We start from the raw sequence: 19289 nt of genomic DNA on the forward strand, positions 1-19289 counted from the left end.
GTAGTGTGGGGCCCAAAACTGGACACAGTACTCCAGATGAGGCCTCACCAGTGTCGAATAGAGGGGAACGATCACGTCCCTCGATCTGCTCGCTATGCCCCTACTTATACATCCCAAAATGCCATTGGCCTTCTTGGCAACAAGGGCACACTGCTGACTCATATCCAGCTTCTCGTCCACTGTCACCCCTAGGTCCTTTTCCGCAGAACTGCTGCCGAGCCATTCGGTCCCTAGTCTGTAGCGGTGCATTGGATTCTTCCATCCTAAGTGCAGGACCCTGCACTTATCCTTATTGAACCTCATTAGATTTCTTTTGGCCCAATCTTCCAATTTGTCTAGGTCCTTCTGTATCCTATCCCTCCCCTCCAGCGTATCTACCACTCCTCCCAGTTTAGTATCATCCGCAAATTTGCTGAGAGTGCAATCCACACCATCCTCCAGATCATTTATGAAGATATTGAACAAAACGGGCCCCAGGACCGACCCCTGGGGCACTCCACTTGACACCGGCTGCCAACTAGACATGGAGCCATTGATCACTACCCGTTGAGCCCGACAATCTAGCCAGCTTTCTACCCACCTTATAGTGCATTCATCCAGCCCATACTTCCTTAACTTGCTGACAAGAATGCTGTGGGAGACCGTGTCAAAAGCTTTGCTAAAGTCAAGAAACAATACATCCACTGCTTTCCCTTCATCCACAGAACCAGTAATCTCATCATAAAAGGCGATTAGATTAGTCAGGCATGACCTTCCCTTGGTGAATCCATGCTGACTGTTCCTGATCACTTTCCTCTCCTCTAAGTGCTTCAGGATTGATTCTTTGAGGACCTGCTCCATGATTTTTCCAGGGACTGAGGTGAGGCTGACCGGCCTGTAGTTCCCAGGATCCTCCTTCTTCCCTTTTTTAAAGATGGGCACTACATTAGCCTTTTTCCAGTCATCCGGGACTTCCCCCGTTCGCCACGAGTTTTCAAAGATAATGGCCAAGGGCTCTGCAATCACAGCCGCCAATTCCCTCAGCACTCTCGGATGCAATTCGTCCGGCCCCATGGACTTGTGCACGTCCAGCTTTTCTAAATAGTCCCTAACCACCTCTATCTCTACAGAGGGCTGGCCATCTCTTCCCCATTTTGTGATGCCCAGCACAGCAGTCTGGGAGCTGACCTTGTTAGTGAAAACAGAGGCAAAAAAAGCATTGAGTACATTAGCTCAAGTAGTAGAACCCAGACTACTAGAGTCTAAACCAAAGTGTGAGGATGCAGTTTGGGGTAAGAAAGTGTTAGGCCCCAGTGACCACATGTTTTGGGAGAGGTAGGCCTGAGGTTTTGAACTCCCCATTGCTCATGGGAGGTACCTTGACTCCATCCTCAGCCCCAGTGGATAAAAACTTCGGGACTTGAGCTACCTTATTATAAGAACCAGATCAGACCCAGGAACTGGGAGGGACTCCATGCAAGACGGGGTGGCCAACTGTTATAAAGAAAAGCAGGATTACAGGGCTGGGGGCACCTCAAAGGTGAGTGACTCCAACGTTCTAAAGAGCCAGGGAATTGCTGGCAGCAAGATTATGAAATTGTTCAACAACACTAAATTGCAGGTCCAGAAGAAGCATTTCTACCTAGATTTGGATGGTTGGATAAAAAGGTGCAGGAAGTCCAAATCCAAGAGTTAAAGGAGAAACTCCTGAAGGGGCTGACTGAACAGCATGAACAAACGAAGCAGATCTGGAAAGGGCAAGACAGAATGAGAGAACAACTATTCTATGCTGGTCAATTAAGTGAAGATGATTCTACATGGCAAAGGAAACATTTTTCATATATAGGGACAAGTAACAGAATTGCTACTCAGTTCAAATAGGAGCTCAGGAAGGCCAAACCAGGAGAAGAGCAAAACTTTCACCCACGGACATTGTGGGGACCCAGCTACAGAGGGTTCATGAATTGTTACAAGAAAAGATGCACCAGAAACTAACTCTCAGGACCCAGATGGAGTGGGTAGTGGCTAAGAAGAACCACTTCAAACAGAAGCTATGTGAAGGAGCCGAACTGAAAAGAGAAGATCATCCATCAACAGACAGGAGGTGGAATATTTGTTAGTTTTGGAGAAGAGTTGCTCTTCTCACCACACAAAGAAGTGGGAACATGCTGTAGCTGAAGTTTAGGAACTAGAGATGCTCAATCTGATCCTGGAGTAGCAGGTCACCAAACTGGAGAGCTTTGGGGGTTTCCAACAAAGCAGTGCTACTGCACCCCTTGGCAGAAGAAACTGGGTTCAGGGGAAAGTGAATCTGGAACCTTATAAGAATGGAGGGACCAGAGCACTAGAACATTTGTGAAGACGTGATAAGATGCTGAGCACAAAGGTGACGTTCCAAGAGGTTTGTGTTAATTCAGAAGAGCTCATTAACATTTCATATCTTGAGGAAGACTATTCTGATGGGAGAGGTGATGGTTCAGCAAAAGACTGCATATTCCCAAAGATCAAACACCAATATGGTATTCAAGTTAGAAGCTGCAGTATTGGCAGTAGCTTCTACAACTACACAGCAGACCAGTACAGTAATGGACTGGGGTGAATTAGAAGAGGAGGCAACTTCTGCAGATAGTCTCCAGGCTGAAACCTTATGCTATAATCCCAGATAAGGGAGTTCCAGTGGGAGCTACGGAAGACCTGTTTGTCACTTGGAAAGATCCTAGCACAAGCTGTCCAGATAAGTCAACAATGTTTCTTTCTAAGTATTTTACAGCATGGGAAGTTAATTTCTCCTATGAAACTTCCAGCTAAGGAATCCAGTTGGTCAAAGAACCCTGTCAATGCTGAGTAGCTTGTTTCCCTTTTTTTTTTTTAACCCTCTTCTCTGTGTTAATTGCACTGGCAAGGTTTTAGCAGTTCTTAAGCTCTCTCTAAAAAGAAGTAATATTTGTGACTATTTTCTTTCCTCTCTTTGCTCTATAGAGCTGTACCCTAGAAGCAAGATACTTCATGCTGCTATCAGAAGCTAATGACTCTCAATCCAGGTTCTCTCATTCTGGGTGGGAGTGGAGTAGTGGTTGTAAGGAGCTAAGACACCTTTCTACATGTGTGGGGTGGGGAGGAGAGGAGAGGAAAGGAAAGGAAAGGAAAGGGGGACAGACTGAGACCCTTTTCTCAGTTCATGTTGGGGATAGAGGGGTTGTAAGTGTAAGGGAGCTGAGGTTACGCTCCCAGTTCATCTGTGGTCAGGGGGTTTTAAATAAATGCATAATGGGTTCTGTTCAGTTTCTAAATCTGTGACACATCAAATAGTAAGTTCAACTTGGTTTATTTAGTCAGATTTTTCTTACTACAGTAGAACTTCAGAGTTACGAACACCTTGGAAATGGAGCTTACTGTAACTCTGAAATGTTCGTAACTCCGAACAAAATGTTACGGTTGTTCTTTCAAAAGTTTACAACTGAACATTGACTTAATACAGCTTTGAAACTTTGCTATACAGAAGAAAAATGCTGCGTTTGACCAACTTAATTTAAACGAAACAAGCACAGAAATACTTTCCTTATCTTGTCAAATCTTTTTATTAAACTTTGCCTTTTTTTTTTTAGTAGTTTACGTTTAACATAATACTGTACAATATTTGCCTTTTTTGGTCTCTGCTGCTGTCTGATTATGTACTTCTGATTCCAAATGAGGTATGTGGTTGACCAGTCAGTTCGTAATTTTGGTGTTCGTAACTCTGAGGTTCTACTGTACACCAAGTACAGCATGTACAGACAGGTGGTGCTGACCAAGCAATCTGGAGGCCAGTGTGCAGCTCACCCTTACCCACATGGGTTACAAAGCTTTTATAGACCACTTTTTAAAATCTCATTTTATACTTTGTGATTAGTTACACACTTAACACTATCGAATCACCATCAAATGCCACCCTTGCAGTCAAGATAGCACTGGTTCCAAGTTTCCACCTGTATATACAAAAGGTAGGTATATATGTATGTTTTGGCCTGATTAACAAGACAGTACTAAGTTATGTAATTAGCTGCATAACACTTTTTAACCTATTATTTCATTTTGTCCTTTACTGCTGGAACATCTTATTCATCATCCATTCTGTAATACAAAGTTAATCTGTTGACAATGTTCCGTTTTTCTTTGTTATGGCTTCCAGTACCACTTCATTTGTTATTCAAGGAGAACCAATCAGATTTTAACAAGCACATAGGCTTAAAAATACTGTTTGCAATTATGAAAATAGATCACATATTTCCATTCTATAAGCAGTATAAGCTTAATATACCCAAAGTCATATTTGCTTTTAGTTTCTTGCAATAACTGTGTAGGATGCTGGGAAATGGAGGCTTATATGACAATAGACCCTTAGAACAACTTCATAACATTTTATGGACCTTTGGCCTAACATGGCTGAGCCACCTTTCCTGGTTCAGAGCGTGGGGTGCGTGTGTGTTGTAGGTGTAAGGGGCTGAGGACCCTTTTCTAATTCATGGAGAGGAGAGAGGAGGGAGGTCTAAAGGGCGTAGCCCTCTTTCCCATTTATGTACCTTGTACTACTATCAAAGACATGGCTCCTTGTGCTAGGTTTTATAACTGAAAAAAGTCTGAACTTTGATTTATGGACTTCTCAGAGCTCCCTCATTCCCATCTCTAGTATCTGCAATATCAAGGAGCAGTTGTCTTAGACCACACTCACCTAAACACACCTTCATTAGACACCATAGGTACATATATAACCATCTGTGGACTTTGTACTTGGAGGGCGGCTTCTGTGTAAGCTTCTGGCATGTAAATCATCATGAGCCTGTACCAGAAACCTTTTAGTGGCCCTTCTGCGAGTACTGCTCTGGGGGAGTTCCCAGTGTCCAGAAGAATGCAGAAGAAATAGGAAACTTTACATGCCACTCCTTTAGTTTCATCTGTTCCCCTATTAGTTAAGTTTTGTCACTCATTCTGTGTGTAAATGCTGAGAGGGCAGAGCATTGCTTTTACGTGAGGTTTGTTTAAAACAAGTCAACAATGCTTGCATTGTATGATCTGTTTTATCCATGATCTCTGAGAGCAATAAAAATTGAACCTATAATTTCACCACTTCACCTCCGCCCTGAAGTGCTTAAGGCAAAATAGATCATAAACACAATTCAGAATACACTTCCAATAATTAAATTACAAGACTACCTTATAAGCCTCACTAGTAGTTAGCCTCTTCTTAAAGCTTCCGTAAGTACCATTTACCATAAATTGTTTTGGTTTTAAGAATAGCCGAGTCTCACTTTTTATATAAAGGAGGACAGAAACAGGCAGTCACATTGTAATTGCACTGGTTATGCTTTTTGACAACTAAAACATACTCAACTTGATAATTCACTTCGTGACTGAGAATTGGTTTAAATATAGTTTTGTTAATACACCTGGATCCTAACAGAATATGCATTAAGAACACCAACTATGTAACAAGTAAATCAGACATATTTTTAACTGTTGGTTATGAATTAGTAGTAGTTACGTACTGAAAAGCAGAACCAGGGTGCTAACACTCACTTCAATGTAATTTCACTGATTACAGTATACTTATAAGGTGTGGTGCATTTTAAAACATTCATTTTGGCTAGTCTTTAAAATGGCTTTCAGTTCAATTAATTGAAACATTAGGAATATATTACTGAATAACTCTAAAATTCCTATTAAGATACTTATAGAAAGCATTTTCATGGGTAATAGATGGATCACAGTGTTTCAGACTACTGAGGGCCAGATCCTGCTCCCTTCAAAATACAGGGGAGATTTGCCACTGACTTTACCCAGGGGAAAAAAAATGAATTTTGAGCAGGTGGTTCCAGGCTTAAATTCATGATGCTTTATTTGCACAGCAAGACAATGTGCTGTCTTTTCTGACATATCTAGCACAATAATTACACTGTTTTATAATGCAATTTCACAATATCTCAGGTCGGATCCTTATCTTGACGCCTGTAAAAGACATACTTTTCAAACAAAAAGAAAAGGAGTACTTGTGGCACCTTAGAGACTAACCAATTTATTTGAGTATAAGCTTTCGTGAGCTACAGCTCACTTCATCGGATGCATTCAGTGGAAAATACAGTGGGGAGATTTATATACACAGAGAACATGAAACAATGGGTGTTACCATACACACTGTAAAGAGAGTGATCACTTAAGGTGAGCTATTACCAGCAGGAGAGTGGCGGGGGGTGGGGTGGGGGAGTTTTTTGTAGTGATAATCAAGGTAGGCCATTTCCAGCAGTTGACAAGACCGTCTGAGGAACAGTGGGGGGGGTGAGGGGATGGGGGATAAACATGGGGAAATAGTTTTACTTTCTCTAATGACCCATCCACTCCCAGTCTTTATTCAAGCCTAAGTTAATTGTATCAGTTTGCAAATTAATTCAGCAGTCTCTCGTTGGAATCTGTTTTTGAAGTTTTTTTGTTGAAGGATAGCCACTCTCAGGTCTGTAATCGAGTGACCGGAGAGATTGAAGTGTTCTCTGACTGGTTTTTGAATGTTATAATTCTTGACGTCTGATTTGTGTCCATTTATTCTTTTACGTAGAGACTGTCCAGTTTGACCAATGTATATGGCAGAGGGGCATTGCTGGCACATGATGGCATTTATCACACTGGTAGATGTGCAGGTGAACGAGCCTCTGATAGTGTGGCTGATGTGATTAGGCCCTATGATGATGTCCCCTGAATAGATATGTGGACAGAGTTGGCAACGGGCTTTGTTGGAAGGATAGGTTCCTGGGTTAGTGGTTCTGTTGTGTGGTTGCTGGTGAGTATTTGCTTCAGGTTGGGGGCTATCTGTAGGCAAGGACTGGCCTGTTTCCCAATATCTGTGAGAGTGATGGGTCGTCCTTCATGATAGGTTGTAGATCCTTGATGATACGTTGGAGAGGTTTTAGCTGGGGGCTGAAGGTGATGGCTAGTTCTGTTATTTTCTTTATTGGGCCTGTCCTGTAGTAGGTGACTTCTGGGTACTCTTCTGGCTCTGTCAATCTGTTTCTTCACTTCAGCAGGTGGGTATTCTAGTTGTAAGAATTCTTGATAGAGATCTTGTAGGTGTTTGTCTCTGTCTGAGGGGTTGGAGCAAATGCGGTTGTATCGTAGAGCTTGGCTGTAGACAATGGATTATGTGGTATGGTCTGGATGAAAGCTGGAGGCATGTAGGTAGGCATAGCAGTCAGTAGGTTTCCGCTTTAGGGTGGTGTTTATGTGACCATTGCTTATTAGCACTGTAGTGTCCAGGAAGTGGATCTGTTGTGTGGACTGGTCCAGGCTGAGGTTGATGGTGGGATGGAAATTGTTGAAATCCTGGTGGAATTCCTCAAGGGCTTCTTTTCCATGAGTCCAGATGATGAAGAGGTCATCAATGTAGCGCAAGTAGAATAGAGGCATTAGGGGATAAGAGCTGAGGAAGCGTTGTTCTAAGTCAGCCATAAAAATGTTGGCATACTGTGGGGCCATGCAGGTACTCATAGCAGCACCGCTGATTTGAAGGTATACATTGTTCCCAAATGTGAAATAGTTGTGGGTGAGGACAAAGTCACAAAGTTCAGCCACCAGGTTTGCCGTGACATTATCGGGGATACTGTTCCTGATGGCTTGTAGTCCATCTTTGTGTGGAATGTTGGTGTAGAGGCTTCTACATCCATAGTGGCTAGGATGGTGTTTTCAGGAAGATCACCAATGGATTGTAGTTTCCTCAGGAAGTCAGTGGTGTCTCCAAGATAGCAGAAAGTGCTGGTAGCGTAGGGCCTGAGAAGGGAGTCTACATAGCCAGACAATCCTGCTGTCAGGGTGCCAATGCCTGAGATGATGGGGCGTCCAGGATTTCCAGGTTTTATGGATCTTGGGTAGCAGATAGAATACCCCAGGTCGGGATTCCAGGGGGTGTGTCTGTGCGGATTTGTTCTTGTGTTTTTTCAGGGAGTTTCTTGAGCAAATGCTGTAGTTTCTGTTGGTAATCCTCAACGGGATCAGAGAGTGATCATTTAAGATGAGCTATTACCAGCGGGGCGGGGGGGGGGAGTGGGAAACCTTTTGTAGTGATGATCAACGTGGGCCATTTCCAGCAGATGACAAGAACGTCGGGGGGGGGGGTAATAAACATGGGGAAATAGTTTTACTTTGTGTAATGACCCATCCACTCCCAGTCTCTATTTAAGCCGAAATTAATTGTATCCAGTTTGCAAATTAATTCCAATTCAGCAGTCTCTTGTTGTAGTCTGATTTTTAAGTTTTTTTGTTGAAGAGTTGCAACTTTTAGGTCTCAGAGTAGCAGCCGTGTTAGTCTGTATTCGCAAAAAGAAAAGGAGTACTTGTGGCACCTTAGAGACTAACAAATTTATTAGAGCATAAGCTTTCGTGAGTTGCATCCGATGAAGTGAGCTGTAGCTCACGAAAGCTTATGCTCTAATAAATTTGTTAGTCTCTAAGGTGCCACAACTACTCCTTTTCTTTTTGCGAACTTTTAGGTCTGTAATTGTAACAGCCCGCCTAGTTGGTCATACAGGTCACACAGTATTTTGTGTTTTTCTTAAAGCCCCTGTTCCTGGACTCCTGTGACTGAGAGTCTGTTTTCATTTTTTAAAAACAGTAAGTCTCTAACCCCTAGGGTTGCAGAGAAAACCCTAACGAGGTGACCTAGACATTCCCTGAAATCTCAAACACCAAAAGGCAAATAAAACGTTCCCAAAACATTTAGTGTTTAAACTCTCATTATTTTTAAGTCAGTCGCATGATTCCTAACCCTTTAGTCAAGATTTTTGTACATGAGGTGATAATAATACAGGTTGCTGAGAGAACAGTAGCTTGATGTCCCCTTTGCTTATTTAGGCCCCCGTGAATAGAGCCATGTTGCAAAATAGGGCCCTACTCCGGTGTCACCAGAAAGTCCCCTAAAAAGAGTCAGGTGTGATCCAACTATGTAGACTCCTGCGCTGCTGGGGAAAACCATTTCCTCAGCTCATGCACCAGGTAGCACAGTGGATGTGGGGCTGTGGCCCCTTTCCTGGTTCATGCGTGTGTGGGGTGGGGTGGGGTGGGGAGGTGTGTGTGCGCACAGGGTTCAGGGAAGTTCAGCCCCCTTTCCCAGTTCATGGAGGGGATCAATGAGTGTAAGGGGGCAGAAGCCCCTTTTCTGCTTCCTAGGGGGAGGGCCCAGTTCATGGGAGCGGCAGAGATCAGGGGATTCCCGCGCTCAGACCCCGCTCCGCTTCATGCGGGGGCGGGGGGAAGCACTTGCTCGCTCCCAAGGCCTAGGAGGGCAGGGCCCACGATGGGGCGGGCCCCCGCTTGTGCCTCTGGGCGCTTTTCACAAGCAGCCGGAGCTGGCACCAGCCCTTCTGCCGGGGGCCGCCCCCGCGCCCTGCTCACCCTGGCCGGGACCCAGCGGCGCTGGAGACAAAGCGGAGCGCGGAGCTCAGAGCCGGAGCCAGGTGAGCCGCAGGAATCCTTGAGCGCGGGGGGGGCACGTGTGGGGACGGGCGGGCTCCACGCGGCGGCCGCTCCACTGAGGCGAGCGCGCCCCACGCAGCGTGACAGCGGCCCGCGGAGCAGCCGCCGCCTTCCCGTTCCCCGGGCCGCGGCGCAGCCTCTGCCCTGCGCCGGCGCCTCCCTGCGCCTTGTGCCCTGCGCCGCGGGGCGGCTCGCGCGACTACAGCGGTTCCTTTAGTTTAGTTTGTGCATTTGACACACCAGAGGGGGCTCAGCCAGGGGCGGCAAACAAAAATGAGGCTGAGAAGCCGGGGAAAGCTTGTGTAGGAAGAGAGGGTGGGAAGCTTGGGACTGTTAGAGCTGGAGGCAGAAGAGGCGATGGTTTCTTCTCTCAACCCTATCCTCTCTCATAAGGCAACGATGGGATTTTTCAAGGAAATTAAAGGGCTCACGTTTAAAACGAACAAAAGGATCTTTTACCTAATGCATAATTAGCACGGGGAAACTCTTTGCCACAATATATCATTTTGGGCAAGAGTTTAGCAAGATAAAAAAAAAGTTTGACATTTATATGGATTCAGAGAACATCTGCAGTAAATGTAGGTAACACTTAAGAAAAATGGAAGTGATCAACTCTTAGTCTTCAGGGATTAACTCATTTCTAATTGGTGGGTTTTAGATTACCGGAATGATGGGTGTTCTGTGTAGAGTATAAAGAGAACAGACTAGGAGCAGGTATTTCATAAATGCCCAGTGCAGCGTTTCTTGCATCTTCCTTGAAGCATCTTGTAGTTGGCCCGTGCTGGAGACAAACCACACGACCAGCTGCAACACGGGTCAATCTGGCAGTTCCTGAGATTGCACTCTGTGTATAGACAGGTTTCAGAGTAGCAGCCGTGTTAGTCTGTATTCGCAAAAAGAAAAGGAGTACTTGTGGCACCTTAGAGACTAACAAATTTATTAGAGCATAAGCTTTCGTGAGCTACAGCTCACTTCATCAGATGCATTTGGTGGAAAAAAAAAAACACCAAATGCATCCGATGAAGTGAGCTGTAGCTCACGAAAGCTTATGCTCTAATAAATTTGTTAGTCTCTAAGGTGCCACAAGTACTCCTTTTCTTTTTGTGTATAGACAGTGTCATCAGCTCCCTTACACAGCTAGTCAGGTTTCCTTGTTTTGTTTTTTTTTACCGAGCAAGATGGGAGAGAGAAAACTGTAATAGTAAACTGTGATTGTAAACTCACAAAAACTGGTATAGGGAGTCATCTAAGAGCTGAAACTATTTCAAATGCTTTAAAAAAATGATTTAATGTTGACAGTGTCCATTTAAGGATATTTGTCAGTTATAATGCCAGGTTCCCAATTTAATAGTTGTGGGAGTTGCAGTTTCATATCAGTTGGTGGTGGTTTATTTGGCTTATTTATCTTTCAGTCATCAGCCTCAGCATTTGTAGAAGCTTCTGAGCATTGAATCTTAGCTTTTCTGTAGTCTTAATTTTGGAAACATTTCCTCTGATGAGATTATTAAAGATAACTGACCCAAAATACCAAATGTCTTAATAATTGTGTATTTACTTTATTATTTTACTGGTTTTAATATAGCACACAGAGGCTGAGGTCAATGGAACTACTCAGTACAAAAAATTAAAAACATTCTTAAGACTTGATCTTGAACAGACTTGTGTAACACAATCCTTTCAATTCTGGAATCTCTTCTTTTTCCCTTCCCCCCCCTTAAAATATCAGAGGTTTTGCACTGCATTAGATTGTAAACATTTTTTAAAAAAGAGAGAGAAATGTTTAATATCACGTTAAAACAACATTATTAAAGATGATAAATCAAGCACTCAAAAGTTAGGAAATGCTAGAATTAAGGTTTCGTGTACAAACTTAGTTTGGCCTCCTTGTGTGTATGCATTATGATAAAGTCTTTAATTACATGATCCCATACTTTTTTTCCTCAGGACCCCTACCTCATTCAGTGCAGGGGATGATTCTCACTTAATGGGCAGCTGTTCAATATTTTATTTTATCCTCATTGTTCAGTGTGTGCCCCATGCTTTATTTACTGCATACTATTCAACACTACTCAGAAGACAGAATGATTAATTTCCTCATGGGTTTATCTGTGGTGTTCAACACTATAGTATATGAGTGCTTCACAAATGTTAATTTTCACAACATCCCTGTGAGATGAGGGCATAGTGTTATTTCCATTCTAAAGATGGGGAACTGAGGCCCAGAGAGATTAAGGTAAAAAATTCTATTAATTTTGGGTTGTCAATTTGAAACACCCTGATTCATCCTCAGAACAGGTCTATCCTATTACTGAATGAGGCAGGTGACTTGTGGAAAAAAATTGCATGTGGTCATGTAACTAAAGACTGCACTATAATGTATATACACAAAGGGGCTGAATTAAGGTAACACAGGCACCTTAATTCTGGCATTTCCTTACTTTTGAGTGCTTGAATTTGTAACCTTAATATTGTTCTTTTAATAGTTCGTGCATGTGGCATTGTACTGATGCCCACATGAGTCATCAGCAGGGTTGCAACCTACAGGCTACATCTACTCTTGGAGCTAGAAAAGGAATACTTGTGGCACCTTAGAGACTAACAAATTTATTAGAGCATAAGTTTTCGTGAGCTACAGCTCACTTCATTGTATGCATACGGTGGAAAATATAGTGGGGAGATTTTATATACACAGAGAACATGAAACAGTGGGGGTTAACATACAGACTGTAACAAGAGTGATCAGGAAAGGTGAGCTATTACCACCAGGAGGGTGGGGGAGGGGGAACCTTTTGTAGTGATAATCAATGTGGGCCATTTCCAGCACTCTACAAGAACAGTAGGAGGGGAAATAAACAAGGGGAAATAGTTTTACTTTGTGTAATGACACATACACTCCCAGTCTTTATTCAAGCCTAAATTAATTGTATCCAGTTCGCAAATTAATTCCAATTCAGCAGTCTCTTGTTGGAGTCTGTTTTTGAAGCTTTTTTGTTGAAGAATTACCACTTTTAGGTCTGTAATCGAGTGACCAAAGAGATTGAAGTGTTCTCCGACTGGCTTTTGAATGTTATAATTCTTGATGTCTGATTTGTGTCCATTGATTCTTTTATGTAGAGACTGTCCAGTTTGGCCAATGTACATGGCAGAGGGGCACTGCTGGCACATGATGGCATATATCACATTGGTAGATGTGCAGGTGAACGAGCCTCTGATAGTGTGGCTGATGTGATTAGGCCCTATGATGGTATCCCCTGAATAGATATGTGGACACAGTTGGCAGTGGGCTTTGTTGGAAGGATAGGTTCCTGGGTTAGTGTTTTTGTTGTGTGGTGAGTAATTCCTTCAGGTTGGGGGGCTGTCTGTAAGCAAGGACTGGCCTGTTTCCCAAGATCTGTGAGAGTGATGGGTCATCCTTCAGGATAGATTCAGGTAGATCCTTGATGATGTGATGGAGAGGTTTTAGTTGGGGGCTGAAGGTGATGGCTAGTGGCGTTCTGTTATTTTCTTTGTTGGGTCTGTTCTGTAGTAGGTGACTTCTGGGTACTCTTCTGGCTCTGTCCATCTGTTTCTTCACTTCAGCAGGTGGGTATTGTAGGTGTAAGAATGGGATCTAATTCCCAGCTTGCGCAGATATACTACCACTAGTTTTCTTTGAGCTAATGCACTAAAAATAGTAATATAGTCATTAGGGTTGCCAGGTGTCCAGTTTTTGACCAGAAAGTCTGTTGAAAAGGGGACCGGACAGTGTCCGGTGAATACTACTCACTGGACACTAAAAGTCCGGTCACTTGAGTAACCGTCCACAATTGGCTTCCGTTCTGCCACCAGGAGGGTGGGAAGAGCAGCTGCTGCTGGAGCTGGAAGTGCATTCAGGAACTGCCAGCTGTGGCGCAGAGAGGTATGGTGGCCGGCGCTCTCGGGGAGGAATCCTGAAGCGTGCGGCATTTGAGGAGTGGGGCCAGTGATTGGGCTTACTACCCCGGTCTCCTTCTCAGCCTCATTTGTGCTAGTCCCTGTCCTGACCCAGTCACCCCTCCACCCCCGGAGCGTGGATCTCACTCCTCCATCCTGCCCCAGTCATCCTCCACCACCTCTGGCGCGTAGCTCTCCCTCTCCCGTCTTGCCCCAGTCATCCCCCACCCCCAGGGTGCGGCTCTCCCTTCCCAGTCCTGCCCCAATCACCTCCCTCCCCGGAGCTTTGCTCTCCCTTCCCCATCCTGCCCCAGTCACCCCCCACCCCTGGAGCCTGGCTCTTCCTCCCCCATCCTGCCCCAGTCACCCCCCAGAGCACAGCTCTCCCTGCCCCAGTCACCCCCACCCCTGGAGCGCAGCTCTCCTTCCCCAGTCCTGCCCCAGTTACCCCCCAGAGCACGGCTCTCCCTTCTCCATCCTGCCCCAGTCACCTCCACCCTCACCCCCACCCCCAGAGTGCAGCTCTTCCTCCCCTGTCCTGTCCTAGTCACCCCTCCACCCCCAAAGTGTGGCTCTCCCTCCCCTGTGCTGCCCCAGTCACTTACCCTGGAGCAAGGCTCTCCCTTGAATGTCCTGTCCCAGTCACCCCTCCACCCCTAAATCCCTGCTCAGCAGTAGGGGAGGGAGGTGGAGAGAGCAGCAAGCGATGGGGGTGAAGAGGTGGAGCAGGGGAAGGGCTTTAGGGGAAAGAAACAGAGTGGGGCAGGGCCTTAGGAGGGAAGAGGCGTACTAGGGGGCGGGAGAGGTTCCGGCACTCAGAGTCCATTTTTCACAAATTAGAAAGTTAGCCACCCTAGTAGTCCTGATAGCATGTGTGGAGGCTAGTGGTGGCATGACTTAGCCATCCTGAGCACATATCCACAGGGTCCAGGAGGGTTTGTACTCTGGGCAGCTAGCCTGTGCTGCAGTTTGCTGCTGCCTGCGCTACAGTGGCTGTACTACTATTTTTAGCACGCTAGCTTGACGAGAGCTAGTGTGAGTATGTCTTCGTGAGTTGGAAATCGCACCCCTAGCTACAAGTATAGACGTACCCTTAGATCCACCATGCAGACCTCTGCCATTTTGAGCTAATGGACTAACTAATAGAGGATGATAACCAGTGTCTGCTATGTGGACCAGCACCAGAGCAGAATGGGACACTTGCTAATGGGTTTCACAGATATTTGCTGACAGCAGAGGAATGGTGGGACTCAGAAATCTTGGATTCCACTCTAGTGGGCACAGATTCTTCTGCCCATTCCCCTAGGTGTGACCCTTTCTGCCCTGTCCTCTCCAACCTATCTCTTCCTCAGTTCCATATTTTCTGGCATGGAAAATTTCAGCTCACAAAGTTAAAGTCTGGCAAAATTATAAATAGCTAAAACAGACTCTTACAAGGGCAAGTGTCAGGCAACCTCAGTGCTACCAGCCCCACCTTTAATGAACCTTAAACCTTTGGGGTTCTAATCTGTCTCCACAATTGTAGGTGTATTCTCGCAATGCAAGTGCAAGCCACCTTGTTATTTGTTCTATTCTTGTTTGTTACCAGTGTATTGAATTTTGCCGACACAGGAGAAGGAGGGCAAAGTACCTGGCAAATTAGCCTCCTTTTAGTTTTATAATTACTATTATACAGAAAGATATTACTATTATGCAGAGCATAGTTCTTAATGTCGTTTTTTTTTTTAAGTAGAACTTCATATCAAAGTCCTTCGCAAAAATTTGCTAATTAGTCCTCACAATACTGGTGAGGTTAAGAAATATTATATAAAACAATTATAGAACAAAGACACACCACTAAAAGTTGGTATGTTAAGCAAGACTCAAAGATGGCTGTACTGACCATTATTTATTATTTATTTCATTTCATTATAGCAGGACCAAGCACTATAGTTAAGATTTCATAATGGCTTCTGGTGGAAGGGAGTGAAGCAAGTGGGGAGAAGATCATCTAGGAAGGAGCAAGTTCCTTCCTTATTTTGTTACCTTGACCAGTCCATGTTCCTCTGTGATTCCTTGTTTTCCTTCTGCCTCTACTCACAGTCCTCCTCTTTCACACTCTTTGATTTAATCTTCCACATTGATGTCTCTTCTGACCCATTAGTTGCTGCCTCCTCAGCCTCGTTTCCTCATTCTCCCCTCTGCAGTTGATCTTCAGCCCTAGAAAGCTCCTTCACTCACCACGATGGCCACTCATTAAATCTTGTTCTGGATAAAAACTCTTTCTTCTCTGATCTATCCATCCGATGAAGTGAGCTGTAGCTCACAAAAGCTTATGCTCAAATAAATTTGTTAGTCTGTAAGGTGCCACAAGTACTCCTTTTCTTTTTGCGAATACAGACTAACACGGCTGCTACTCTGAAACCAGTTCTCCCTCTCTGACCAACACCGAATCTCCATCAGTGTTGCCCCTGACCCCATTGCACAGGTCTTTCACGACACTTCAGTCCATCACTGGTCAGTTATTCCGCTGCTGCTGTCAGTCCCCTCTTCTGATGATGCTCTTCTGGCACTACTGCAATGTGTTTAAAAATAGTTGTGTATGTATCCGTAACCATATGTCAAAGTCCTAGTTCACATGAGAAAAACAGGATATAGTAGATGCTTGTTTGCAGCAACACCTTGTAAGCGCAACATTTCCCCATGTTCCCTACTATAAATTGTCAACACTCCCCAAAACAGCAACAGCTGCTTAGAAGCAACATAGCAAAAGGGCACCGATACAATGAAATTATTACATACAATGAGAGCATGTGTGTAACTTCTCTGGTGGTAGTAGTAGGAATAAATGACACAGTGTGTTCTCTCTTTCTAGGGGCAAAGTTAAGAAGCTGCTTTGACTATGAAGAGAGCTTGACTCAGTTTGCCTAATTCTTCTTTAAACAGAAGATGATAAGTAAAAGTGAATCCTATACTTCAGGGCAGGAATCTGTGATCAACTCAACCTGGCTGATTTACATATTAAAAGAATGGATTGGTCTGGACTACCACTATCCAGACTATATGGGCTCCTTCTTGTGTGTGTCACTCACAGTATTCTTTTTTCCTCATTTACTCTGGTTTATCATTTGCGTCTTTTGTAATATTTGCCTTCACATTTACAAGAGAAAGAATGGCCTAGATGATGATTTTTCCAATAAACTATGGAACAATGGAAGGCTAATGGTGTCACGCATAATTAGTATGTATGGAAAGCTTTGGCACGGTAAGAGATTTTTTTCCCCTTTAAACACTAAATATGTATTACTGCAACAGGTGACTACATAGCAGGGGTTCCTAAACATTGTTCGCGGCTTGTTCAGGGTAAGCCCCTGGCAGACCGCGAGATGCTTTGTTTACCTGAGCGTCCTCAGGTACGGCCTCTCACAGCTCCCAGTGGCCGTGGTTCACCGTTCCCAGTTAATGGGAGCTGCGGGAAGTGGTGGCTCGACCCGCGCCGCTTCCCGCAGCTCCCATTGGCTGGGAATGGTGAATTGCGGCCACTGGGAGCTGCGAATGGCAGTATCTGTGGACGCTCAGGTAAACAAAGCGTCTCGCAACCCACCAGGGGCTTAACCTGAACAAGCCGTGAATCAAGTTTGAGAACCCCTGCTATATGGACATTTTGAAGACTGATAGGACCAAAGTTTGACCTACCTTTTCTTTTATCTGTTTAAAAATTCCATTTCATGTACTTTTTTTGTGCATTCCTTTTTCAAAGCAAACTTTATAAGGTTTTATAAAACTTTATAACTTTATAACATAAAACTTTATAACTTTATAATTTAAAAAAAAAAATATTCCAATAGCTCAGCAATGAAAGAAGGAGGAAAATTCAGTTAGGAAACAAATTTCAGTTTTCAGGCTGAAGCAAAAGATAGTTTATGAATATTTTTGAAAGGTGTCTTTAAAATGCTGTTAACAATCATTTTTTATTGTGTACTATGAGGTGCTAGCATTTTATTATTAAAAACTGGTATTCTGAACATTTTGGGGCTGAACTATAGTTACACTCAGATGGGGTTCACTGTTAGATATGAGAATTGGTTGATATTTCCTAGGCATTTTGGGCCATCAAAGATAATACTAATGATGGAGGTTTTCAGCTCTAGCCTAGTGGTTCTCAACCTTTTCTCTTCTGCAACACACCTTGATACCTTGAATTATTTTGAGGAACACCATCATATAGTCTCCAAATGAGCTTCCCTTCTTACTGCCTCAGTTTAAGCTGTTTACCACCCTTGTCACAGTCTGTAGTTTCCAAATCAGTTCTGCGCCCAGCCCCCATCAGTTCTGTCTTCACCCTCCACCAGTTCAGCCCCCACCTCACTCCAGTTCTGCCCCACCCCACCCAACCCCCACCGTTCTGCCTCCCCAGCTCCCTTCAGCCCCCACTAGTTCTATCCCCCCAGTTCCCCCACCATGGGCGGCAGTTGAAGCTTCCCCTTGGGGAGGCTAGCCCCTTCCCCGCCTCTTTCAGCCGAGGCCCCACTCCTTCCACATGTGGCCCCCCCATGGCCCCTCCACACCTTCCCTCATGACCCCATTCTGCCACCACTCCGCTTCTTTCCCCTGAGGCCCCACCCCCAACTTGTTCCTTTCTACCTCTCCGCCCACACCCCAGCTACAGCTCTAAGACTGGAAAAGCTCTGTGCCCCCATCACAGCCCTGGGCTGCAGCAGGGAGCAAGAGCTCCTCCAGCCCAGGGGCTGTGGTGGGGGGAGATTTTTCCAGGGGCTCCAAACTGGCCAGGGTCCCTGGGCATGGGCCCCAGGACCCGTGGGGTAATCTACCTCTGCCCTCCCTCCTTCCCTCCCCCCCACCCAGTGGTGTGAAGTTTGGGGAGGCTTAGCTTCCCTCAGCCTCTGTTACACACTACCCATACCCCTTGCCTCACCTCTGCTTCTCCTAGGGTTCTTCCCCACCTCCCAATGGTGGGGGGTTGCACTGGGGTCCCGCTCCACTTCCAGGCTGTGGGGGGCAGCTCCAGGGGCTCTTCCCCTTACCTCCAGCCAGCGGCTGCGGCAGGGAGGAGCAGAAGACCCAACCCATTGCTCACACAGGATATGGGGGTGGGGAGAGGGAGATTGAGCTCTGATTGGTTGCTCTGCCCATGGAGGCGGTGAGGCAGTGAGGAAGATAGCCAATCAGAAGGTGGCTTTCCCCTCATTTCTTCCCTCTCTCCTTCCCCCACTCCACAGGAGTCAAATTTGCTATCTTAACCTTGGTTTGGGGAATGGAATGTGACGCATAATATTTAAAAGGGGCCTTGCCCTAGAAAGCAAAAGTACAGAATGTGATCTGGCTCTGACACTAAAATACAAGGGAAGGTATTTTTGTTCTAATGTGTAGTTTTTCAAAATATTCCGCAGCACACCTGTTGGAAAACATTGCTCTAAGCTATTGGTTCTTATGCAGCCCAAGTTGGTAGTAACACGCTCTTGACAGCTGATGCTGTTTACTCCTTGGCTGTTTACACTTGACTTTTATGTAAAAATGTCTCACTGTTCTTAACTCTGATGTGGCTTCACCTATAGTACCAATGGTGGGAAATTTTCAAAGAAAAAGTGTACTGTAGAGAAGGAACATAAGTACTGGTGTGGTCTTATAAATTTTAGAACTTCCAGACACGTGATGGATTGTGAATTTTTTGTTTAAATTGGAATTACAAGCATAGTAGATGAAGTTAATGTAGTAGACATAGGCGCCAACTCTGTGGGTGCTCAGATAAACATTTTGAAATTCTACAGGTTTCAGAGTAGCAGCCGTGTTAGTCTGTATTCGCAAAAAGAAAAGGAGTACTTGTGGCACCTTAGAGACTAACAAATTTATTAGAGCATAAGCTTTCATGAGCTACAGCTCACTTCATCGGATGCATTCCAGTATGTGCA

The 19289-nt window shown here is 44.8% G+C and overlaps 1 protein-coding gene across 1 annotated transcript in view; it reads left to right on the forward strand.

Annotated features, from left to right (window-relative positions):
* Positions 1–9194: 9194 nt before the first annotated feature.
* The window catches only part of LOC119851279 (transmembrane protein 68-like), a 60009-nt gene continuing 49914 nt past the window's right edge, over positions 9195–19289 (forward strand). Inside the window, exons 1-2 of the mRNA XM_038390867.2 lie at positions 9195–9449; positions 16235–16624. Of these exons, the coding sequence (XP_038246795.1) occupies positions 16309–16624 (316 nt within the window). The 5' untranslated portion in view covers positions 9195–9449; positions 16235–16308. The remainder of the gene's footprint in view (positions 9450–16234; positions 16625–19289) is intronic.

The sequence above is a fragment of the Dermochelys coriacea genome, chromosome 2, assembly GCF_009764565.3.
Source record: "Dermochelys coriacea isolate rDerCor1 chromosome 2, rDerCor1.pri.v4, whole genome shotgun sequence".
Taxonomy (NCBI): domain Eukaryota; kingdom Metazoa; phylum Chordata; order Testudines; family Dermochelyidae; genus Dermochelys; species Dermochelys coriacea.